This window comes from Lactuca serriola, chromosome 5 (assembly GCF_051521515.1).
Source record: "Lactuca serriola cultivar US96UC23 chromosome 5, Lser_US96UC23_V15, whole genome shotgun sequence".
Classification (NCBI taxonomy): Eukaryota; Viridiplantae; Streptophyta; class Magnoliopsida; order Asterales; family Asteraceae; genus Lactuca; species Lactuca serriola.
In genome coordinates, this window is record NC_136412.1 from 208,889,994 (window position 1) to 208,916,866 (window position 26,873).

Below are 26,873 nucleotides of genomic sequence, written 5' to 3' on the forward strand. Positions count from 1 at the left end.
AGAATAACTCGGATTGTCTTGATTCTTGCCACCGGAGCAAAAACCTCTTCGTTCGATGCCCTGTTTCTGAACGTAACCCTTTGCCACGATTCTTGCCTTGTGCTTCACAATTTTTCCAGTTGGGTCTCGTTTCACCTTAAAGACCCACTTTAGCCCAATTGGCTTCCTCCCTTTTGGTAGATCGACTAGGTTCCAAGTCTTGTTCTTCTCAATTGAAGCAATTTCATCGTTCATTTCCTGTATCCATTCTCTCTTCCGACATGCTTCACCATAGCTTGCAGGTCATCGTTGCTGCACAATGACATTAGTTCTTCTGGTGGCAGCTCGATTTCTTCTGTGCTTTCATAAAGGTCAGTCAGCAATCGATATCCTCTTGGGGCACCGCCACCGGTGGAGCTCGAAGCTGTACTGGGCGAATTTGTTGTGGTCGACTCGATTGGTGTAGATGGCGGACTCGTCGGATTTGAAGAATCACCATGTGGGCCTGTTTGAGGGTCCAATTGGTAACTGGGCTGTGACTCACTATCAGTCTAGTCCATATTGATTGGATATTGGGCATTATTTGGTCCATCAGGTGTGACTGGAGTGGATTCAATCTCTTCAGCGTCTGTTTGGTCTCCAATGAAGCCGTCGACGTCAAAATTGAAACCTTCAATGGTAAAGCTCATCCCTGGTACTCCCTGTATCTTTGTCGTCCTGTCCCACGCCCATGTCTGACCCTCTTCGAACACGATATTTCTGCTTACATGAATCGACCTCCTGTTCGGGTCCAACAACCTGTAAGCTTTCGTTCCCTTTTCGATTCCCAAATATACGACTTTCCTGCTTCTCTCATCCAATTTTTTTAATTTATTCTTGGGAATCATCATGTGTGCAAGACACCTGAACACCCTCAGATGGCCCACATGAGGTTTGCGACCGGTCCACATCTCGTAGGGTGTGGATTGATTCAATGCTTTCGTACTCATCCTATTTAGTACATAGATGGCGTGACTCACTGCTTCACCCCAAAGTGTGTGTGGAACCTTCATCGTGGTTAAATTGCTTCTCACCATTTCTATCACCATCCGATTACGCCTTTCAACCACCCCATTCTGTTGCGGGGAGTATGGGGAGGTGTATTGTCGATCGATTCCTGCTTTACTACAGTAATTGGTAAATTGATTGGACAGGAATTCGCCTCCTTTATCTGTTCTCAAAACTTTAATCTTCTCACCGGTATGGTTCTCCACTTTTGCTCTAAAGTTTTTGAATGACTGAAAAGCTTCATCCTTGGTTCTTAGCAGGTATACCCACATTACCTTGTTGTAGTCATCAACCAGGAGCATGAAGTACTTGTTACCTGCTGGTGTGGGGGGTGAAACCGGACCACACAAATCTCCGTGAATCAGCTCGAGTCTTTTCTTGGCCCTGAAACTTGTACACGATGGATATGGGTTTCTTATTTGTTTTCCACCTAGTCAGCCCTCACATGGTTGAGATGGTATAACCATCTTAGGTACTCCTTCTATCATTCCCTTATCCGACATCAACTTCAAAGCATTGAAGTTCACGTTACCAACCTTGTGTGCCATAACCAGGTTGGGTCATTAATTTCAGCAACATAGCATTTTGGAGTAACCTCTTTGAGTTCGATCTTGTAGAGTCTGTTTTGTGACCTCTGTACCTTCATGAGTAGTCTCATCCTGGAGTCATAGATTCTCAAGAAATTCTCCTTGATTCTAAACTCATCTCCCCTTTCTGAAAGTTGCCTAAGGCTTATAATATTGGTACACAACTCAGGTATGTAGTATAGTTCTCTTAATTTCCTTTGCTCACCGTTCTTGCATTGGAAAATAATCATACCTCTCCCTTCGATTCTAACTTTCGAGTTGTTTCCAAATTTCACCAAGCCTTGGATGGTTGTGTCTGACTCCTGGAACTTACTCCTTTCTCCAGTCATGTGGTTGCTGGCACCTGTGTCCAGGTACCACATGTTTGATTCACTCACAGTATCAGCATTCGATCTTAGCTTCGGGTTGACCTTCTCCTCATTCAGGAAAACTTCCCCTGTCTCTTCTTTAGCCTCAAAGGATGACAACAATAGGGTTGGTTCGTCATCTTCCTAGATCAGGTTGCTTACTTGATTTCTTTCTTTCCTTGGGTTCTTGCACTCAGCAGCGTAGTGCCCGAACTCTTGACAATTATAACATTGTAATTCAGTTTTATCTTGACTTTGGCTTCTCTCTTTCTGTTGATTAGAACCACCCCTGCCACGACCACCTCGACCCCTACTAGGACCGCCTCTGCCACGGCCTCTTCCTCTTCCCCGTGATGACCCACCACGGTTGTCTTTTGGTGCTGACTTTGAGCTTCCTTCTCCTTTCTTCTTGTTTCTCTCAGTCCACTCTTGGTGGGTTAAGAGCAGCTTTCTTTCTTCACTTTCACCATGCCCCTTCAACCTTTCTTCATGAGCTTTTAGCCTCCCAATGACCTCCTCAGTTGTCATTGTTTCTAGGTCTCCAAATTGTTCAAGAGTTGAAGCAATTTGGAGAAACTTAGTGGATACTGCCCTAAGTATCTTCTTCACCACGTAGGACTCATTAATTGTGTCCCCTAATGTACGCAATGAACTCACTATGTTGCTTACTTTGGCAGAAAATTCATCGACTCCTTCCGATTCCTTCATGTTTAAGGATTCAAACTCATCTTTCAATGTTTGAATCCTTGCTGTCTTGACACGATCCGCTCCAAGAAACATCACCTTCAAAGCATCCTAGGCTTCTTTAGCTGTCTTCTTCTCGGACAAGGACAACAACAGATCCTCGGGAATCCCTTGGTAAATAGTAGCCAATGCCAACTTGTCTTTATTGACCTCCACAACTGTGTTGGTTGTTCTGGGTTCCACTGCATCCCAGACTCCTTGGGCTTGCATGAAGACTCTCATCTTTATAGCCCATGCAGAATAGTTACTTCTTGACAGCATCGGGTAGTGAAAAGTGATCGGACCTTCCTTTTCTCCATTTCCATTGCTTCCTGACATCTCTTCACGAGATTGATATTTTGGCATGCAACAACGAGGCTTTGCTCTGATACCAAATGTTGGTTTTATGCAAGGGGTAATAAGGAATTTTATTACCAAGATGGGAAAACAAGACACAACAAGGAATCTGCACGGGGACAAAAGTTTGGCAGGTGACAAGAAAAGGGCAAAACTAGAAATTAACAGATTAACAAAGCTGCATAAGGAACAGGAAGACACAGAGGACAGGGAAGAGTTCTGAACAATTGAGGCAAACGTATTCTTTTATTCACTGTAAACTCAACTTGGATACATCCAAAACATACACTTGTCTTTGCTTTTAAACTAGGACTTTGCTAAAAAACAGGAAACCACCTTGACTACAAACTAAAGACTAGGGACCACTTACTGGGTCACTTTGATTTATTCAAACTAAAATTAAAACGTTTATTCAGAATTAGACTCAACACGAATTGGCTGGGCTAGATTTCAATGCCAAACATTTGGAGTATTCTCTTTTGGTTTGTACTTTAACGGCCCAATCTACTGCCATCAATTTTCATTTTCCCAAATCATAGCACTTATATTAAACAAATTCAAAGGTTTGGTCATATTAATAAACCGTGTGTAATGCCCATTTTATCAATGGTTTGATAATAATGTTGTTGAAACGTCAATGGTTTTTCTCCTAACCCTTAGGAAGGCGCAAATTATTACGAAAATTATCATATCCATAAATTTTGTATTTGATAAACTTTTAGGAATTAATTTTCAATTAGTAGGAAAACCGGGACTTTGCCATGAGTTTGAACGAAAAGACAACTCAACTTGGCTTTATTAGAGCTGCACAGAATATTAAATCTGTTAAAGTATTTTGCACGCTGCTGCTAGGAACATATATAAATTTTACAAATACCTTCAATAAGAATCAGAACTTGCAAGAGTGAGTTTTATTTATTTATTTATTTATTTTGGCAACAGAACCGATGTTACTTGTGGCTTCGACTGTAAGTTATGTTACGGTTCCTGCAACATCGGTGAACATTTGCTTCATGAATCCATAACCATACATAGATTGTGTGTAGGGTTAAAAGAGTAAATGATTGTTAATGCGATGACCTTACCTTGAAAGAAAAAGGCTATGGAGTTTTGTGGACAAATGGTAAAAAAGAGAACACACTTTCATCTATTTGTTTCTGTGTAACATCCCGAGTTCTGATATGTTAATATTCTTTAATTATTTTTAATAAAGGGGTATTGGTATAAATAAATAAATAAGTTTAATAATAATTAATGATTAAAATAATTAAAGTTTTAGTATATGAAGGCTTTGTAATCATTAACCGAAGGAGGGGCTGAAAAGTGCTCAAGTTAGTAACTTGCTATGTAAAGTGTTTTGTTTTGTGGGTAATTTGTGTCTTCAAGGAATAGTTGTGAGATAATATATGAAAATTAGAATCTGGATCTATAATAAGACGTGTTTAAGTGATCAGCCTTTTCCTTTTTTTGCCCTCATGACGCTTGTATGGATCAAAACCTAGTAGTATTCCAAAGAGTGTGCAAGTGGTGTGCATGTTTTACCTATGGCAGACCAGAAAGGAAGAGCCGAGAGACTTAGAGGGAGATCGATAACGAGAGGGATGAAGAAGAAAAGAAGGGTTGCGATTTGATAAGGAAGAAACGTGTGAAAGTCTGCCATTAAACCAAGTAAGCAATCTTCTTCTAACCTTTTCTAGCAAGGCCAAGAACTCAAAACCTGTAAGAAAAATGTTGTTAAGTGCAAAATTTTGTTTAATTTCGTAAGATCATATAAAATCAACAAAAAATACATTTGAGACATATAGTCAGTTGTTTAAAAGGTATTAGGGTATAGTTTCGTTATTTGTTTGATTCATGAACTGATTCTGTTAGTAAGTTAATCAAAATATAGAATTAGTGGGCAGGAGTCAAAGTGTCTATCATAATTGTTGGAATTTTCTCATTTAATCGTTGTACTTTCGAATTGGAATTTGAATCATCTAATGACCATATTGACATCAGACTCCGTAGTGGTTGTTAAGTCATTGTTCTCTAGATTTATGGTCATTCCTTAAGTGCTTAATGGGTTTAGATGTCAATTTAACCCATTAATATCAAAGTTGTGAATTTAGGAAAAATACTTATTCTACCCTTGTTTTATAAAAATTCTTGAAAAACCTCAGAGAGTTGGAATTATGATCCGCCAGAGTCTAAAGTTTAGGTTCCGAGTCTAGTATGTCCATTATTTTTTTTCCTTGACCAGATATTGGTATAAATTAGGTGAAAATTGTCATTTTCACTAAGTGGTCCATGATGAGCTACATTGATATGCAGTTTTGTAAAATTCGTAATAAACTATAGAAAAATCGTATATAATTTTTTCAAGTAGTCCCTGAAAAGGTATTGACCCAAACTTTATGACTTTGGCTTCGTCATCTGGTTTGAACAAGTTTGCGGTTGGGTGGGGGGTGGGGGGGGGGGGGGACAGGTCTTGAACATACTACATTTTTAGTGTAAAAAACTAGAAATAAACTTATGATTGTTTTAGTGAATTCAAGGGGTAAGGAGTATTTATTAGAACTTTAAAAAACTAATATAAGAGAGAAAGAAGTACCTTGATTCTTGGAGCTCAGGTGCTTGTCCGAGGTGATTCACGTTTGATTGGAGGCGAGTTTCCTCACTGCATGATGTCAATGTAGTATATTCTTGCTTTAACTAGTGTGAGAACCTTAGGATTTGTATGGTTAACTCTTAATTATATGCTATACTTGATTATGTGGGGGGCAAAGGCTGCAAAGCCAAGCCGGATGACAAATGGGCAATCTGTCGAGTCTTAACCTAAGGCCATCATGCCGATTCGTTGGACCAAAGGCCATTATGAACGAGTCATGTTGGATTGAAGGCGGTAACGTCGAGTCCATGGACCAAAGTTAGAAATATCAAGTCCTCAGTGTGCTTGTTTATTAATTTGTTCATAAACTAGCATGGTTTTGTATGGATATGCTTGTTGATATGTATTGTTTGCTTGGTGGCATGTTGGATGTACGTTTATGTTAGGGAGTAACTTATACTATGTTGATATGGTGGGGTGGGGGAAATTCAGTAAGCTTTGTGCTTACCCCTCCCCTTTTAAATAACTAGTTCAGGATCTGCAAGCTCAAGTAAGGTAAAAGGAAAAGCATGACTATACACGTGGTGGAATCGAGTGTTTGGGGGTCCTTGTCTCGAATAATTTAATATTGATGTTTTTATTTTCGCTGTTGGTGTGGTTTATTGAACTCTATAACTGTTTTAAGATGGTCATTTTGATGTTGTTAAATCAATTGGTTTTTTATTAAATGAATTTGGAACTTTATTTTGAGAATTTCAATTAAATAAATGTTTAAATCTATTGTAATTTTTGGGACGTTACATGTACCTGGTCGAAAGATAGTAGGGTGCAAATGGATCTTCAAGAAGAACACCAGCATGGATGAGAAGATTCACACATTCAAAGCTAGACTGGTTGTAAAGGGCTTTACTCAAACCCAAGGTATTGAATATGATGAGATCTTCTCATCGGTAGCTAAGATTGAGTTGATTAGGATAATGCTTTCCATTGATGCCTTTTATGATTTCGAGGTATGGAAAAGGGTTGTTAAAACTACTTTTCTAAATGGGAAGCTTACCGAGGACGTCTATATTAGTTAACAATAAGGTTTTGAACGTGCCAAATTTCCGGATAAGGCGTATAAGCTTAAGAAATCGATCTATGGATTAAAAACAGCATCTCATAGCTGTAATCTTTGTTTCCATGGGAAAGTTAAAGGATTTTGATTCTCTAGAAGTAAAATGAGTTCTACGTATATGTCAAAGCTAGTAGGAGTGTAGGGACGTTCCTAGTATTGTATGTTGATGACATAGTACTCAAAGGAAACCATATTCCAACCTTGCAAGAAGTAAAATCTTGGCTTGGGAAATGTTTCTCTATGAAAGATCTAGGAGAAGCGACATACATTCTTGGAATAAGGATTTATATAGATAGAAAGAAACATCTTATTGGACTTAGCCGGAGTACATATTTGGATAAATTATTGAAACATTTCAATATGGAAAATTCAAAGAAAGGGGATTTGCCCATTCATTATAATGTTAAATTGAGTAAGACTCAATGTCCTAGTACTGATGAAGAAATAGAAGATACGACTCAAGTTCCATATACATCTGCTATAGGATCGATCATGTATATTATGACATGTACTCTTCATGATGTTTATTATGCTTTAAGCATGGTTAGTCAATTTTAGGATAATCCAGGCAGAGCCCATTAGACAACAGTCAAGAATATTCTTAAATATTTGCAAAGAACCATGCATATGTTCTTAGTTCTTGGTGGAAAGGATACGTTAAGGGTGAGTGGTTATAGCGATGCCAACTTTCAAATCGATAGAGAAAAATTTTGTTCTCAGTTTGGCTAGGTATTCTTATTGAACGGTGGAGCAGTAACGTGGAAGAGTTCCAAGCAGAAAACAGTGGTTGATTCTATTTTTGAATCAGAGTATATCGCAGTGAGCGAAGCATCAAAGGAAGAAACTTGGTTAGAGAATTTCATAGGGGATCTTGGAGCCATTCTGAATATTGAGGAACCTATGGAATGTTTTCGTGACAATGAAGGCATAGTCTCTTTAACCAAAGAACCAAATGATCATGTGTAACACCCTTTTTCGAGTCGATTCATAATTTAGGATCGTGACCTGAAGAACAAGTATCATAAGGCTTCAGGATTTGGGAAATAAATCTTTAGACCCATTTGGATGTGGGTAATGTAGATTACAGGATCCAAGAGTTCGGTTTGTGTTGGAGTCACAGGGTAAAATGGGAAAAGTGATGTTTCATACTTATTCATGAAATATGGATTTTTTTCGAGAAGTTTTTAGTCCATGATATCTAGATAATATTGTGGGGATTTTCATTACTTTCTCGTGGATATAAAGATCATCAAAAACAGAGTTGGAACGAGGAAGTTATGATCGTTTGAAGTATGGAAGGTTTTGGGCTTAGTCTAGTACGCTGGATGTACATGATGTACGTCGGGTGTATTAGGCATACCTGGAGTACGCTGGGCGTACGCGTTCAATGCCCAAACTTTATTGTTGTGGTTTGAGCCCTATTTAATCTCTTTAACTTCCCCCAAACCCATTCCATCCTCAACCTCCACCTCTCCAACACCCTCCCTTGAAACCCTAACACTAGTTTGATCCTTTTGAGCAAAAGAATGTCTTAAGTCCTTTGGAGTGCGTCTTGGAGAAGAATGAGTTTCCTTGGAGAAGTGTTGGTTCCATTAGAGCTTATAGATCCAAACTTTTTTCACCTTGATCTTTCTTATAGAGTTATAAAGCTTGAATCTTAACGATGTATTTGTTAGATCTAGATAGTTTTGGGTGTTATGAGCCATAGGTCACTTTAGTGCATAAAGTTTAGATCTTGAAAGTTTGTGACCTTATTATGGATAAAGTTGAAAACATTATCCATCTAAACATCATATTGATTCATATCTAAAGGTTGTAGACTTGACTTAATGGATTAAGTTGAAAAGATGCATTTTTGGTCCCTTTGAGGCTTAAAGACTAGATCTTGGTTATTTGGACTATTCTAATGGATAAAGTTGGAAAATTTATCCATTATGGAGTTATTAGGAACCATAAAAATATGATGTTGGACATTGGTTTCTTCCCATACATGGTCTAGGCTGTCTTAATGGGTCAAGAAGTTAGGGTTTTTGTTATTAAGGTCTTAATAGCCATCCAACACCATAAAGTTGGAAACTTTTTGGTTAAGATCACTTTTAGGGTCTAGATCTGAATGTTAGACAAAAGTGCCTAAGGATTAAGCACTTAATGGATAAAGTTAAGGGCAGCCGCTTACGCTGGGCGTACCAGGGGGTATGTTGTGCGTTCCTGACTACCTTCAACTGAAAAAGAGACAATTCTAATCAAATAATTGAGAGCTTATAATTTGCTACACGACAAACTAGTCTTCCATGAAGTGGGAGGCTGCAAAACACATTAATGAGCCTTTTCCACAACCTCTACTAGATATTATCCAAGCAGACAATTCTATTCCAATAATTGATCCAAGTCTTATTATTTCTTATCCTAAAATCATCCAAGACACACACATCAATGAGCACTTTCCCAAATATGTTGTTCTTGTCTAGTTTTTTATTCTTACTTTTGACAATTTCTGTTGTAGACACCATAACCATAGATAAAGAAATAAGAGACAATGATACACTTGTTTCAGCTGGTGAAATGTATGAATTTGGATATTTTACCCTCGGTAACTCCAAGTATCGATACTTAAGGATATGGTATAAAAAGGTTTTCCCTCAGACAGTTGTATGGGTTGCTAATATAGAGACTCCACTTACAGATACATTTGGTGTGCTCAAAGTCAATAGCATGGGAACATTGATGCTTCTCAATGGTAATAATACCTTGATTTGGTCGTCAAATTCCTCATTATCTGTCACTAATATTAATATAGTCGCAAAGCTTCTAGATTCAGGAAACCTTGTTGTGCATGATAATATGAACAATACCACAGACCAAGATCTTATCTGGAAAAGCTTTGATTACCCTACTGACACCTTGCTATCTGGAATGAAATTTGGGAAGAATTTTATTACAGGGAGAAACAGATGCTTGACATCTTGGAAAAGTCTAGATGATCCTTCTCCAGGTCTGTATGTAAGTTATTGGGATACAAATGGGTATCCACAAGCATTTTAGTTGAAAAAGTATATGTATCTGACGTTTATGAAGGATGTGCATACTAAAATTATTTACCACAGATGTTTATGGATGCTAAAACGTGGAATTATCAAAGGCAATCTTACTTTTGATTCAAACACACAACATCTGAATGGCGTGAAGCGAATCTTGTTGACAAATACCTAAAAACTACACCTTCTGCTGAGAAATAAATAAGACATGAAACATAGAGAACATCCAGACAACGTCCCTGCCCACTGTCGCTATCTACCGTGAGACATGAAGCGTGAAACAAATCTTCAAGAAATAGCACTGTACTTTGAGAAATCGATGATTTATGGCATTGAACTTTCAAAATTTTGTAATAGTTAATTACAATAACTATATTTTTTTTATCTTTGTATGTTTTAATTGTAATATATACAATTTTGGTCCTTAAAGCATATATTTGACGTTAATTACATGTGTGATATTTGTTGTTTTAAAATTGGCACTTGTTACATTTGACCCTTGGATTTTAAATTTGCACTTCGTATACTTTGGTCCCTGGACTTTAAATTTAAACTTATTACAGTTTGGCCCCTAGACTTTATATTTGCACTTATTACTGTTTGGTCCCTGGACTTTAAATTTACACTTATTATAGTTTGGCCCCTGGACTTTAAATTTACACTTATTATGGTTTGGTCCCTGGACTTTAAATTTACACTTATTACACCATACATACCAAATGCAAATCCATTAAGGAAAAACTATATTAAAATGTTTATTTATGTCACGTACTAACAAAAGAATCCATCAATTGAATCCTAATTAAGAAAATTTGCAACTAAAGTTAACAAACTTGTCAAAAGGATCAACTAATTTATGAGCTTTCATGTAGACCCCAAAAACTCCCAAATCACCATGCGATTTTGTATTCTTTTCACATCTCCTAAAATTAATAAAAAAAATTATTTTCGTTGTTAGTATTATTGTTGTTTAGTGAAAAAATAGAAATTTGAGTAACCTTTTAGATGTGGATGTTTCACTTCGATCGGAATTTGAGATGCTGGATTTTTACATGTCTTTTCACGGTGTCCATACTCACCGCATCGCAGACACTTGTGTCTTATTTTAGAGGTGGATATATTTTCTCCCTATTTTTTTGCGCCCATTGATCCTGTATGGGCATCGGAGCAATTTGAAAAGCATATGCAACTTTAAAGTTATCTATAGTGAAATAAGGATTAACGTATTTGTGCCAGTTAGCATCCCTTATAAAATGAATAAAATTTGTTGCATGTACACATGGTCGGCCTTAAACTTAAAACATTCGACAACTACATTTTCTTTCATCTAGGTTAACCTCTCAACATGTTCCATTGTACTTCACTTCATCTTGATTGTCACAACTTCTAGTAACTTTATATTCACCCAAGTTCTACATAAAAATTAAAAATAGATTATATATATATATATATATATATATATATATATATATATATGTGTGTGTGTGTGTGTGTGTGTGTATGTATGTATGTATGTATGATTGAAGTGAAAACTAAAATAAATATAGTCTTTCAATTGAGTTATTTTACATGCTTACATTAGCGATGTCATTGAGATGGTTTTTAGTAATAGGAACCAATGTGTCATTCCATGTATTCACCACATTCCTTTTCATATCAAACCGTTTCATAATCTTTTCCCTAATTGCATCAATGATATCAAGCACGAGTTTATAGCGCAATTTACCAATCCAAGAATTAAATGTTTCAGAAATATTATTAGTGATGTAATCACACTTGGAAGTAGTACCAAAATTGCTTCTACTCCATGTTTTGTTGTGGTTGGTATTTAGATATGCAATAGCATCTTCATTTTTATCACTAATTTCCTAAAATAATATGTCATGCTTGGTAGAACGATCGGTTTTCGCGGAAGCCTATAGTTTCTTGTTAAAGAAGTCACCACGAAAGTGCTTCTTGAAGTTGCTATATAAGTGCCTTATACATTCTCTATGCTCAACATTAGGATAAACATTCATCATGGCTACTTCTAACCCTTTTTGCATGTATGATGAGATAACAAGACAATTTGGCGTTCCAATTTCTTTTTTGAGCGAGTCAAGAAACCATGTACATGATTGTGTGTTTTTTGATTCAAGAACACAATATGCTATTGAAAAGATAGAATTGTTACCGTTAATACCAGTTGTAGCGGCTAGTACACCATCAAACTTTCTTTTTAAATGACAAGCATCAAGACCAATATACGGACGACAACCAGCAACAAACCCTCTAGAACAAGCTGCTAAACAAATAAAGAACCTTTTGAAAAGTTTCTTTCCACCAACTATGTCAAAGTCAATTTCAACAACGCTTCCTTCGTTCCTTCGTAATAGTTCTTCTCTAAATTCATCGATCTTCATGAAAGAGTCTTCCTAATCACAATACATATCAGTATAAGCTTTCTCTTTCCCTCTAAAAACTTTTTGGTATGGCACATCAACATTGTAAGTTTTCATAATCCAATTTTTATGCTCATATGGAGAGACATCCCCATCAGATTTCAACTTGTCAGTAAAAACATTAGCAATACATCCTTGAGTGACGCTTATTTCTACCCTTGTTGTTTCGAGTGTAAGTATGTACTTCTACCATTTTCATAACCTAAAACAAAATAATTAAATAAAAGAGTAAATTACACGAATGGTCCCTATGGTTTAGGGTAATTTGTGTATTTGGTCCCTAGCTTATTTTTTTAACTCGGAAGGTCCCTATTGTTTGTTTTTGTTACACGCTTGATCCTTGTCTTACCTTAAAAAACCTATTTTTCCATTGATTTTTTAATTTATTTAAATAAACACAAGACCAACGTCATCACCCTCGTCTTATCTTAGCTACCCCATCATTTTTTCCTATTTAAATAATAGTCTTTTTAGGTAAGACCGGGATCAAGTGCGTAACAAAAACAAACAGTAGGGACCACTGGCGTAACAAAAACAAACAATAGGGACTTTCCGAGTTAAAAAAATAAGTTAGGGACCAAACACGCAAATTACCCCAAACCATAAGGACCATTCGTGTAATTTACTCTAAATAAAAATAAATATATTTTTAATATAAAGCATGTTAAATATAACATAAGGTATACACTTACTTCAAAGGTAACTTCATCTTGTGTAATAAAAGCATGGATTCTCCACTCGCACTCTAGGTATTCACACCTTGTTGTGAATCGTGTCGGGTCACTTTTCAGAATGTAGTAGTTAAACTCATTTGTGACTGGAAAGTGGTTCAAAGCTCTCCTAAAATCAACCATATTTTTAAATTTTGAGCCGACTTCCATGCTTATACTATTCTTACTAAATGAGTGAACTTCATCATCATCATTCATTAGATTGTATTCATTATCATAATTGAGATGACTATGATAGTTTTCTTCACTAGGACAAATGTCCGCATCATACTCATCATGTGGTTCGTCTATGTTGGCACACAAATGGTTAGTATGGTTATTGGAGCCAAAGTTATTCTCTGTTGTCACATAAATGGTTACTTGTTTCTCGTTTCCATACATGCTAAGCATAGTCATGAACTTTTCATTAGAATCAAGCTCAATAAATGATTTTTTTTGTGCATACTTGTCAACATAAAGAACAGAATATTTTGGGTTGTTCTTTGATGAATAACATTTTGTCACTTCTTCATGTAGTTGACTTAACTTGTATAAACATGTGTCAATGTGGATACATTTTTGAGAGAGCCAAAGCAATATATTTGCCTACAACTGTTCTTTGTTAGCCGAAATTGAAAATTAATTAGAACTTGGATGTTGGTATACGCCTGAAACTGAAAATTAATTAGAGAAACAATCATCAATTTAGTAAAAGTTTAATAAATTAAAATTAAGATATCCACATAAAGATATTTGATTATAGGAGACGTAGCCTTGCTCTCCCATATTGGTTTTGATGTGTCATGAAGGATATTATCTTCTGTTTGAGAATGATCTTCCGACATTGATTTGTATCGCCTCTAAAACATAATTTTAAGTCAGCAATAAGAAAAAAATATATATATAAAGGTATAAAAATAGCAGACATATGCTTTATAATTCATTTATTAACATTGGTTTGTATCATTTCTAAAATATAATTTCAAGCACTCGAGTTAGTTCTATTTCAAGATTGTAAATATAGTAGCTTCAAACAACAAAATCACACAAAATTGACACAGTAGAAAGAATTCTAGATTCTAATCAAGTATAAGTTTCAACATATTATTGACATTAATTATAGTTTTTTAAACCGTGAAAAGACTTGCATTCGAATCCCTGCCAATTATAATTCAAGATTGTAAATACAGTAGTTTGAAACATCAAGAAAACAACTTTTCAATAGATTCACGTGAACAAATCAAACAACATCAAAAACAAAATTAAAGAAAGACAAAATAGGAACATAATCGTTTTTTTGTTTACCTGATGTGTGGAAGTGATGCAATAATAGGGGGAGACGCAATGGATCGGAAGTACTAACAGGGGAGTAACGATCGGAATTAACATGCTCCAACATGCACGTGAAATAGGAATGCAGGATTGTGAGAGGTAGTATTAGAGTTTACAAGTAAGGGCATTATTGTCCATTATGTGTTTATTTTGAATTATAATGAATTAAGATTATAAAAAAGGATTATAAATCAATAAAATTAACAAAAAAATAGATTTGAGTATATATGATATGAAAAAACATTAGGAACAACGAATACAATATTTAAAGTTTAGACTAGACAAATACGATATTTAATTGCTTAGCAGGGGTATATATGAAATTCTACCGAAGTTGTATTATTTATAGGAGGTTTTTGTTTTAAAAAATAAAACGAGAAAGAAAAATTTAATGAAATGAACCGTTGCCGGCTGCCCCCACCTTCCCATTGGTCAACAAAACTCGGCATAGATTAACCGTGATGCCGAGCCGAGCTCGGCAAGCCGAGGGGTTGGCCCGGTGTGCGACGAGGTTACCGATCCCACACCCACCAGCCTAATAATTCTCATTTTTTAACATTTGAGTTTGATTAAATCATCTAAGAAAGAATAATGATGAAATCGAATGAACTGTTGTCTCTCGAAGAAAATAGTAAAATTTAATTAATTGCGGTCCCTAGAAAATATAATTTAATACTAAATTGCAAAAAGAAATTTTACCATCCGTCGTGCTCACATGTAATCAATCATCCACCATACTCTTCCATCTTTGACATACAAATTCAATAAAATAATTCCATCACTTCTCACTATAAAACGTCCAAAACCACAATCACAAAAACATACCCATCCAAATTCGATTCAAAGATATAGAACAACAAAGACCATGGACACATTCTCCAACGTTGTCTTTCTATTCTGCGTGGTGTTATCAATCGTCTTCGCCTCTGCTGATGCTGCTTATGGAGTTGCTAAGCTGCCGGAGATTCCTCACAAGATGAAAGAGAAGGAAATTCCAAAACCCATTGCAGTTCAAGGCCTTATATACTGTAAATCCGGCTCTAAATTCATTCCACTTAAAGGTATATATGTATCTCACAATTTCGTATATTTACATCCATCGTACTAACTTAATACTATAAACTTCATATGGTATATATATTTTACGTGTATACAGGAGCCACGGCAAGAATAACTTGTTTGGCAAGAAACCAAAAGGGACTTGAATCAGCACCATTCTCCGTCTCAAGTTGCCCAGCTGATGATAAGGGCTACTTTTTAGCCAAATTGTCCCCTCCATCGACAAAGTTCTTAAAGAATGCTCAGTGGGAGCTCAAAGAGTGCAAGGCCTTCCTGGAAAGCTCGCCATTGAAGGAGTGCAAGGTTCCTTTGGATATTAATGGAGGGGTTAAGGGTGCTCATATTATTTCTTCTTCGTCTCATCGTCTTCTTAAAAATGCAAATCTCTATTCTCTCAAACCCTTTTTCTACACCAGTGATAAACCAAACACAGTCTCCGACAACAAGAAATATTAACAAGAGAATATGGATTTACTTTTGCAATATTTATGATTCTTTTTCCCTCTAATTTTTAAATGTACTTTGTTCTTATATTTCCCTTCCTTCTGTTGTGGTCCAAGAAAATGTCCTTTTTTGTCTCAATGAGGTTTTTAAGCCGCGCGTTGTATGCGGAAGTTTAAACAATAATTTTATGATATAATGTCTTTTTGATGTATTAAGACATTACACTTTGAAAATCTAATATATTTATAAGTTGTATTTCTTTTTCGTATTCATCATTTAACTTTGAAACTCTAAAAATGTCATAAGGTACTTTGCTTTGCACGTGTTTTAATAGATTATAAGAATATTCATCTTATGATGACCAAAATTAACATAAATTATAATCACTTGGAAAGCTTTAAATTGTTTTTTTTTTCCGTCGATTCATCAAAAAAACTTGAAACATGAAAGATCCAACTGGGCTTCAAATCCATACATCCGTCAATATAACAACTAACTTTAAACAAAAGATCCAACTGGGCTTCAAATCCATAAATTGTCTGTTTGACTACAACTCCATCTTGTTTGCCTACAATTCCATTGTTCCCAAAACATTGTTATCACTTACTTCCATTTGTATCACATCAGTTAATAGCTTGTCAAATGAATACAAACTACTGTTCAACCATAATAACAATGTGATTACATTTCATTATCAAACAAAACCACCATTAAAATGCTATAACATGAATGCATCTATAATGACAATAAATTAGTCAAAAAAAAACTTTTTAACTTACAGATTTGCAAATCATGGCCATCTGGTCTCTGGACAGTATTAATATCTCGTCCCATGGAATGCTTCATGTTCTCAGTACTTTATTAAAAGCAAGGGATCTGACATTATTAACATACTGATATTGTGGCTTATCTTCGAATACAACACCTGGCACAAACGCATGTTACATCCAAAAGGATTAAATATGAAGCAGCAAGAACAGAAAAAAAATATTCAAATTTAACAAAATTGATGTGAATTAGAAATAAATTCAGGATGTGAATGTAACAACTCATAAAAGGAATGGAATCAGTTGGTTCAAATATGGTGTGGAATATAGGTGACACATGATTTAAAATTTAGGTTGAAGAAGAATCGATCTCTCTTCTATCTTTTTCTGCTAGATGTTTATTTTATTTCCCATTCTCGGTTCATCCCTAGCCCATACACACCATCGATCTGGGAAGTAGGACAACAGAAGCCATGCCGGAGGTGGTGGCGGATTCGGCTGATTAATCGCTTGTAGAGAAAGGGAAATATTTTGTTTAGAGAGTGAGAGAAGGGAAGAAAGGCGGTGTGTATTTTCTCGTAAGAAAATGGGCATGAGATGGTGGGAAACAGGGAAGGAAGGAACACAGGAGAAGGAAGTCAAAGCAAACACTATAGGAGACACTGGAACTTGATGTGCACTTAGGAATAATATAATAACATTTGTTAAATGTCAGTTTTTAAAATTCAAGTGCAAATTCTTATTGCTCACATTATAGCAAGAAAGCACAATGATAATCAAGATGATGTTCTAATTTTGATGATATCGAGTTCAAACCATACAAGCTATGCAACAAGAAATAGTCTTTAGCGACACGGATTTTAGTGGCGAAACCATTATTAGCAGCGGCATTTAAACAACGCGTCTAAACGTTGCCAGTTGTGGCGTCGCAACTAAAAGCGAAATCATTAAAATCTTTCGGATGTGATACATGTGAAAATGAAACCGTGGATCATACGGATGATCGATGGGATGGTATCCCCTCTCGATAACCATCTTTTGCAGCGACAGTAATTACATTTTTATAGTACGGATAGGGATGAAATTTTTACATATGGGTACCTATCGGGTCGTGTGTTACCTGTTTTAATGGGTAACGAGGCAAGGACGGATACCCAAAGTGGGGACGGATTGGAGACGGATATGACACTATCTACCCCATTTAAAAGTCGATTATATATATATATATATATATATATATATATATATATATATATATATATATATATATATATATATATATATATATATATATATATATATAACCATCCTTGGAAACATATCCATAAACCATAATAAAATCAAGTATGATCAAAACATCAAAATACGTCACAGTAAAGTAAAATGCGGAACATTGTGATGTGTGCGATGTGATCACCCCAAGCTATTCCCCTTGGATCCGAGAGTACTTGAAACATAAACTGAAAATTGTAAGCACAAAACTTAGTGAGTTCCGCAAAATACCACATAGCATATATAACAAATACATAATCGGTCCCGCCCGTCATCGGGCCTCGCCCGGAACAGATTTGTCACTAAATAATGGACCCCACCCGACATACATACAAAAACATAAACACATGCAAGAAAACATACATGCAGAGTCACGTAAACAACACATGCAAGAAAACATACAAATTTGTCACAAAGATAAATAGCATACAAGATAGTCATCAGGCCTCACCTGGAATCGGGCCCCGCCCGATATACACATCAGAAAACATACATGGAGAGTCACGCAGACAACTAGCATCCTAATCATAATAAACCATGGGTCGGCGTTGCTGCCTTCGACCCGCCAAACACAGTGAGGAAACTCACATCAAGCTGTTCCATCTCACAGATAAAATCTCGGTCTGCTGATCCGGAAAATCCCCAGCTAACACCGTCAAATAATATCCAATTAATAATTGGGTCTCAACTCGTAATCAAGAATCTAGGTTACTTGTCCAATATACAGGGTAAAATATCATTTTACCCCTTTCTTAATTGGCCCAAAAACCAAGGCCTAACCCATTTGCTCAAAAAAACCAAATTTCTATATGGAAACCCAAAGTTGGGGGTCTAATGGCCTAATAAAGCCCAAACCCTAAAAGTTCAAAATATAGCCCAAATCGAGAAAGTCCATTGAAATCAAATGTGCCTACGAATGCAAAGAATAAAGGAAAAGATGCTCGGAACATTGTTGTTCAAAAACCTTCTAAAGGTTCAAAACAAAATTTTGAAAGAAACTTAAAAAATCTAAAAAAATCAATTGAAACACCCGAACACAGTTCTTCCAGCAACATCTCGAAAAACTATTCCTCTGAGGAAAGCATTGCCCAAGCAACCAATGGTTAAGTATGATTTTTGGATAAATGAAAAGACCTTGACATTCTGCATGTTTCCTAAAGAATCTCAGAAAAGGATTTCCGAAATACTAACTGTTCAGAAATCACAAACCATTTCCAAAGCTCATGGTAAAGTCCGTATCTTTAACTCGGAGCCTAAAAACTCCAAAACTCATTTACTTTGTAGGCTTTTGTGTTTCAGAAGAAGATACAATATGGTATATTGATAGTGCTTGTTCCATGCACATGAGTGGGCACAGAGATTTTATGCGTGATCTTAAACTTACACTATATGTTGGTTATGTTACTTATGGAAACAATTCAAATTCTCAAATTTGAGGTTATGGCGTCCTGACCAATGACAATTTTATGTCTACAATGTGGCTTATGTATTTGATATTAAGCATAATTTGACCAGTGTGGCCCAATTCATTGATGTAGATCGGAGAGTTGAATTCTGTAAGAAGCACAACTATGTTATGACAGAAGACGGAAAAAAATGTCTTTTCAAATCATATCGCATCAAGAATATATATCATTTAGACATCAACATGATCATCAGAAAGCTTCAACTTAACTATGTTTTCTATCAAAAGTCATACCTGACGTAAGTTGGATATTGCATCGGAGGCTTGATCATCTCTACTTTCGATACATGAATGATCTAGTTTCTTGTGAAATGGTTTGAGGTATGCACTCCTTAAATTTAAGAACGATCATCTCTGCGTTGCGTGTGAATATTGGAAGAAATCAAAGAAAGGACATCCTGTTCTGATTGAAAAATCCATTTTGGAACCTCTTGAACTTCTTCATATCAATCTTTGTGGACCATCTGTCGTAGAAAGCTTACATCAAAAAGTTCATTCTTGAGATTGTTGACGACTACACAAAGTTCACTTGGGTTTTCTTCTTAAGGCTAAAATCAAAAACTGTCTCGGAGCTCATAAATTTCATCAAAGGCATTGAAGTTCTGATTATAATTCCTATTTATAGAATTTGCAGTGATAATGGATCCGAGTTCATAAATGCCACATTTAAAAATTTCTTGCCGACAAAGGCATTAAACAGAGTTTTTCTGCTCCCTACACTCCTCAACAAAATGATGTTGTTGAAAGAAGAAACCGAACTATAGTTGAAGTCGCTTGGTTGATTCTAAACTTTGAAAAAAACTCGTCTTTATCTTTGGGCTGAAGCTATCTCCACGACCTGCTTCACTCAAAATCAAAGCATCATCATCCGTCGTCTCAACATGACAACATATGAAGCAATGAATGATCGGAAGCCAAGTATCTCATTTTTGCACATTTGTGGATGTCGATGCTTTATAAAAAAACAACTATGATCAACTCACTACGTTTCAACCTAAAGCCGATGAAGCCATCTTTTTAGGATACTCAGACAAATCTAAAGCTTACAGAGTTCTGATTCGTAGAACTCGTGTAATTGAAGAAAGCTTTGATATCACTTTTGATGATAATTTTGTTCGGAACTTAGTCCCTACTCCTGTTACAACACACATAATGGAATCTGATGCTCCACCTCTTGGAGTTTTGAATCCTCAAATTATCTATGAAGTTGATTTTGAAAGCCTGTTTGGACCAATAGAAATTGTTCTTGATTCGGAATCTTAATCAGGACCGTCTTCATCTGCCACTCTGGTTTCTCAAAATGTTTCTGGTCTGACTCTAACCTTTCCTCCATTTGATTCTGATGCCTTTGAACCTTCTCAGGTTGAGAGGGAGAATAGAAATCCAACCCTTGAATAAAATGTAGATGGATTTCAAGATGCAACAGATCAATTCGCTAAAATCAATAATTCCAAACAACAATGAAGATAGTGTCAACTTATTTGACTTTCGGAACTCTAACAGTGCTGACATTTCCAGTTCAGAAGTTCAGGGGTAGCATCAACCTCAAACTCAAATTGTTCAGAGGGAGTAATACAAACCTATTTTTGATATCGAATCATCTGCCACACAAGAACTTCTCAAATTGCATATATGTACAAAGGATCATCCTCGGAATCAAGTAATTGGAAATCTCAACGTTGGAGTTCAAACTCGCTCTGCTACTAACATTCAAAATAAGTGTCAATTCTTGGAATTCATATCAATTGTTGAACCTAAATCCATCAACGAAGTCTTAGAACAGTCTGATTGGATTACGGTCATGCTAGAAGAGGTAGTAGAATTTGACACAAATCAAGTGTGGACTCTTGTCCCTCCTCTTCAGGATCACCTTACTGTCGGTATGAGATGGGTCTTCCAAAACAAACTCGATGATGATGGAGTTATAATCCGAAACAAACCAAGATTGGTAGCTAAAGGATATACTAATATCGAAGTACATGACTACAACAAGACCTTTGCTTATGTTGCCCGTCTTGAAGCTATACGAATCTTTCTCACTTATGTTGCTTACAAAGGCTTTAAGGTTTAACAAATGGACGTCAAGAGTGCCTTTCTCAATAGTGAAATTGATAGTGAAGTATATCTTCACTAGCCTCCTGGGTTTCTGAATTTTTTATATTTGAAATACTGCTACAAACTCCAAAAAGTTGTTTATGGCCTCAAACAAGCTCCTCGCGCCTAGTACGAGACTCTCACTGATTTTCAGAAGCGTTCTGGCTTTAAAAGAGGAATTCTCGATCCCACATTATTCCAAAGAACAAACGGGATATTTTCATGTTAGTACAAATTCTATGTCGACGATATCATTTTTAGATCAACTTGTAGTGGTGTTGATTATGATGGCATGTGCGGAATAGAAAAGATCTAGTAAATCTTCATGTAAAATCAAGAACACAAGGAGTAAATAAATCTTTGTAAGCTCTTATTAGATCTAGAAAGATTATACAAATGGGTTTGTATACAATTTCTCTCTCTAGTCTAACACTCCAAATGATTCCTTACATAATGGGAGTCACTCACTTCCTATTTATAGGAAAGACTCAACCCATTTACACATACAAAGAGGAATGCCTAAAACATTACATCCAAGCATGACTTTGCACCCTAACACAACTAACCCAAATTTGCTTCACGGATTTTGGCTTCGTAACATATGACGATTTTTGTGAGTAAACCCGCTTATTCTTCCGATTCATCTTCTTCTTCTTTTTCTTTCTCATCTTTTTGCATCTTGAAGACTTGACTTCATGAACAAACCCACTTTCAACAACATGAACATTTTGAGTTTGAATCAAATCTTTTGGAGTATGATACTTGTGATTTTCTTGGATCACTGGCTTCCGATAAGGAATCATTCCTTCAAACGAATCACAAGAACACAAAATATCATCGGTTTGAACTCCAATTGAGCAAAAAACTTTTTCATCTTGAGAATCAACTTGAACTCCTTTTTCTTGAACATCAAGAACATCACATTGAACTCCATTATCAAGAACTTCAAGAAATTTAAGAGCACGAAGATCATTTGGGTCTTCAATAAGAGAAACATATTTCTTATTGAACAAATTTCTTTCTTCTCCTTCCTTTTGATTTCTACTACGAACTAATATGGACAAGACAATTTTATTCAACCATGCAATCTTACAAATTGGTTGAAATACCAAGCTTCCATGATCATCCTTCAAACCTCCATAAGAAACCAAATTACCCCATGAAATCAATTTGCTTAACACCAACCCATAAAATTGATCTTCATTGACTTTGTATTTCACATCTTCAACAATCATAATCCAAGAATCATATGGCAAACCCACCATGATCACAAAAACTTGAAGAATTCTAGAGAGAGAAAGTGATTTTGAATGGGTTTTCTAGAGAGATAAAGTGATACAAACAAGTATTCTAGAGAGAGAAAGTCGAATTATGGATCAAATCAAAGAAAAATTCGACTTCTAGAACATAAAAACACTCTCTAAACACGAAGATCAATGAACAATAAGAATCACCAAATCAAGATAGCCATCAAGGATCAATTCTTGATCAAATCAAGAACACCCGCTCTGATACCTATTGTAGTGGTGTTGATTATCATGGCATGTGCGGAATAGAAAAGATCTAGTGAATCTTCATGTAAAATCAAGAACACAAGGAGTAAATAATTCTTTGTAAGCTCTTATTAGATCTAGAAAGATTATACAAATGGGCTTGTATACAATTTCTCTCTCTAGTCTAACACTCCAAATGATTCCTTACATAATGGGAGTCACACACTTCCTATTTATAGGAAAGACTCAACCCATTTACACATACAAAGAGGAAAGCCTAAAACATTACATCCAAGCATGACTTTGCACCCTAACACAACTAATCCGAAAATGGTTGTTGGCTTTGCTAAAATAATGGTTAGTCGAATCCAAATGAGTATAAATTGTGAATTAAGCTTCTTCCTCAGTCTGCAAGTTAAAAAGACCAACAAAGGAATTTTCATTCATCAAGAGAAATACATTTATGAACTTCTAAAGATATATTCAACGGACACCTATTGTGACAACTTGAAAAATTCTAGACCAAACTAGGTCTAAACTTCAACCATGTACAAGTGAAGTCACAACGTAACTTGATGCAATAAAATTATGATTGTCATGAAGCATGTTTATATAAGTTATTATGTGCACTATACTTATTTATAAGATATAATAAGTTACGAATAAAAATAAGAGTCAAAAATAAAATAATAGATAGACCCAATATCTATGAAGAAAATTGTATTGGTAAGGACAAGGATTCCGGAGATATAAAGAACGCCGAAATCCGAGTTATAACAAAAAAGTTATGAACTGTCGAAGTTTCACTACAAAACCGGAATGACACCAGGAATCGTTAAAAGTGAGTTTATGATAGATTACTTTTTGGCCTTAGTGATAAAAATGAAGGTTGTAGAGTACATCTCCACCTATGCGTGGATAAAAAGAACGTCAAAAACAGAGCTCGTATGCAAAAGTTATGACCTTCCGAAGATGTAGCAATCTAAGAGAGTGACATGTGGCAGAAACCCTAACTTGGCCATGTTCCACAACGTAGACATGAGGGCTACAACGTGGAAGTGATCTATAACACCTCTCAATGCTAGCATGCAGATGGCAAGTCTATGGGAGTGAGGTATTGAATCTCCACGATGTGGAAATAAAACCTACGACGTGGAATCAGAATCGTGACACCTTCTGAATCTAGGACCCAAATGGCAAGTCTACGAGGTGGTGCAACTCTATTTCCACGACGTGGACATTAAGTAGCAAGTTCGACCCCAAGGCTCATTAAACCTAAATCTGTTCTCTCTATCTCGTTTATTGAGGTTGTTTCGCTTCCCGAGCCCGAAGATCATGAACCGCTGACCGTTTCTAGTTAGATTCTAACCGCAATCACACTCAAGGTGGGTTCATACCTCGACGTTTTCACGATTTTTCATTGTTTTCGGGGGAATACAAGTAAAACACAAGAAATCTTGTGTCAATATCTAAACTATTTCAAATTGTTTCAACTACTATTTTTACCAATATATATATATATATATATATATATATATATATATATATATATATATATATATATATTTGATTAAGGTTCTACAGCCTTATAATTGATAATTCTACCTTATTTTAGGTTCCTTGTTTGGTTGTGGGCTTAGGGTAGAATTATTTATTCGGCTGTCTTTAATCCTAATTACATTTGTCGTGTATATATATATATATATATATATATATATATATATATATATATATATATATATATATATATAAGTATAAAAATTATTTCAAAACGTTAAACAAACAGAATATTTTCGCAACTTATTTCATTACCATTCGTACAAAAACGTTAAATTTCATGGAAGATCTTTATCACAGATTTATGATTATAAACATACAAAGAGGTTAAAAATACAAAGATTTTCATTTCAACATAACATACACATTAAACTATAATAGGTATAGTTTATGAAACGTACATACTATTTCACTAAGTTCGGGATACAATACGAAAACAAACATATAAACTATAATAGATATAGTTTATGAGACATATATACAGTTTATTCATTACAAAAAGGCTTTTCATTATTCTACACGTAACCATCAATATAGCTTTGTGAGACACACTTCAAGCACTTATCTACGTACCAAACAAAAGCCTTGAAATTATAACCAGAGTATCCTGGAGGGAGAGCGTGACACTTGTGTATAGACCTATACGGGACTGACAATACCGCACCTTAACTGTTAGCTACAGTTAGGCTAGCAGGCCCGGGGTGACAAATGTCGTGCCAATTTAGACGCCTGAAGAACGTCGTATTCAGGTCATCTTAGGTCATCAAGCATGCTTATAATAACTCACAATTTGGTATTAACAATACGATTAGTGTATGAATACATAAATAACTTCAAATAGTTTTATTTAATAATAAAATTACATTACAATACTTTACAATACAACTTGTAAATCCAGGCACATCCATTAAAAGGAGTACATATAAATACAATTATAGTATACTGTTTTCTAGTATAGTGCATCTTACATTTCTGATAGGACCATTATTGTTCAGTCTATGATTACTTAGCGTATACATTAGGATTATATAAAATGAATATCCGATAGGTAGCCAAATGTGTGATTTCCTCCTTATTTCCTATTCCTTGTTTGGTTGTGAGCTTAGGACAAAACCATTCATTCGACTGTTCGTTCGATCTTAATTATATATAAATTATATACACTAAGTGATTATAGAAGGAACCAGCAAAAGATTACACTACTTACATGAATTCATACTTCGTATTACAAATTTTAAGCATAAGAAAACTTGTACAATTTTTGGTCTTAAGGTCTAAGACTACATTTCATTTACAAAAGAAACAGATTTTCTGGAGGAACACAATAACATTTTCAAGAAAACAAAGGACATACGTTTTCATATAAAATGCTTATGAACTCACCAACTAAAATGTTGATACACTTTCAAAACCACTTGTATTCTCAGGGAACCAACATATAGGTACACACATAGGTTTCAAGAAGACGGAGCATAGTAGCGTCACGTCTTAGTTTTTGCTATATACTTTTGGAGTCAAACATATAATGATTCGAAATCAATGTAAACACTATTTTATCAATATGATGGTTGTTTCTTGAATTACTATTATTCATTGTTATAATATTGTACATGACGTCATCCACCCCCGAACGTTTTCCGGTTTGGGGGTGTGACAAATTGGTATTAGAGCATTGTTTATAGTGAACTAAGTATATCAACCCATAGAAGATATACAACTATAAATACAATGGGATAAAAACACTCTGACCAAGAGTTATACTTTTAAATATAATAATATTTTATAAAAGTATACATACATGCATACATACTAGAACAATGTTATAACAAGAACAATACAAAAGTATTTAGAAAGTTGAACAACACCACTAGGCCTTGGAATATATAATCAGGTCTAGGAAGAATATAGTCTGATCAACTATATTTATCTGAGAGGTGATTAGCATATGCCTAGGAATGGTTATGGTGCTGCAACAAGTTTAAAACTTACCAACTCTACATACAAAGGAACTCTAGAACCAAACATAAAGTTAAAATACTATAGGAGTATTTTATGATACTATATAATAACAACAAGTGTAAAAACTTATCATCTTCATATACCAAGAAACTCTAGAATCAAACATAAAGTTAAAATACTATACGGGTATTTTAAGGTACTATAAATAACCTATGTGAAAACTAAAAGACCCTTACTGGTAGGTCTATAATTGCTGACTATATACCCTAAGGTTATATATAATTGAGATTTTATAGACTTAGAATTTGTGATTTTTGCTCTACTTCTTGTTCCTTGTTTGGTTGTGGTCTTAGGGTAGGATTACTTATTCGGAGGTCTATTCGATCTTAGTTATATATAATTGGTATGCACTACGTAATTATAGGAGGACCCGGTAAGGATCACCCCATAAAGTCACATCGGATACCTTGAGATAAACTCACCTCGGAGTATTTTACC

The 26,873-nt window shown here is 35.4% G+C and overlaps 2 protein-coding genes, 1 long non-coding RNA gene and 1 pseudogene across 3 annotated transcripts; 2 read left to right on the forward strand and 2 right to left on the reverse strand.

Annotated features, from left to right (window-relative positions):
* Positions 1–2,104: 2,104 nt before the first annotated feature.
* On the reverse strand, positions 2,105–2,740 carry LOC145050119 (uncharacterized). The gene has a single exon (XM_078998422.1). The coding sequence runs from the start codon at positions 2,738–2,740 to the stop codon at positions 2,105–2,107; it is 636 nt and encodes a 211-aa protein (XP_078854548.1).
* A 382-nt stretch (positions 2,741–3,122) lies between these two features.
* Positions 3,123–9,789, forward strand: LOC145050120 (G-type lectin S-receptor-like serine/threonine-protein kinase At4g27290 pseudogene; annotated as a pseudogene).
* A 1,480-nt stretch (positions 9,790–11,269) lies between these two features.
* On the reverse strand, positions 11,270–15,072 carry LOC145053518 (uncharacterized). Its single transcript, XR_013684501.1, has 3 exons — positions 14,239–15,072; positions 12,916–13,793; positions 11,270–12,425 (listed from the first exon to the last, which is right to left on the reverse strand). It is a non-coding gene; the product is annotated as an uncharacterized LOC145053518 (long non-coding RNA).
* Position 15,073: 1 nt separating this feature from the next.
* On the forward strand, positions 15,074–16,027 carry LOC145053517 (protein SEED AND ROOT HAIR PROTECTIVE PROTEIN-like). Its single transcript, XM_079001569.1, has 2 exons — positions 15,074–15,326; positions 15,422–16,027. Exons 1-2 carry the CDS (start codon positions 15,131–15,133, stop codon positions 15,778–15,780), a joined length of 555 nt encoding a protein of 184 aa, XP_078857695.1. The 5' UTR covers positions 15,074–15,130; the 3' UTR covers positions 15,781–16,027.
* Positions 16,028–26,873: the final 10,846 nt, after the last annotated feature.

Bases quoted from the DNA above. Each gene is read 5' to 3' on its own strand.
- LOC145050119 (XM_078998422.1), bottom strand. From the start codon at position 2,740: ATGTTTCTTGGAGCGGATCGTGTCAAGACAGCAAGGATTCAAACATTG.
- LOC145053517 (XM_079001569.1), top strand. From the start codon at position 15,131: ATGGACACATTCTCCAACGTTGTCTTTCTATTCTGCGTGGTGTTATCA. The intron at 15,327-15,421 runs GTATATATGTAT...ACGTGTATACAG, and splicing joins TAAATTCATTCCACTTAAAG to GAGCCACGGCAAGAATAACT.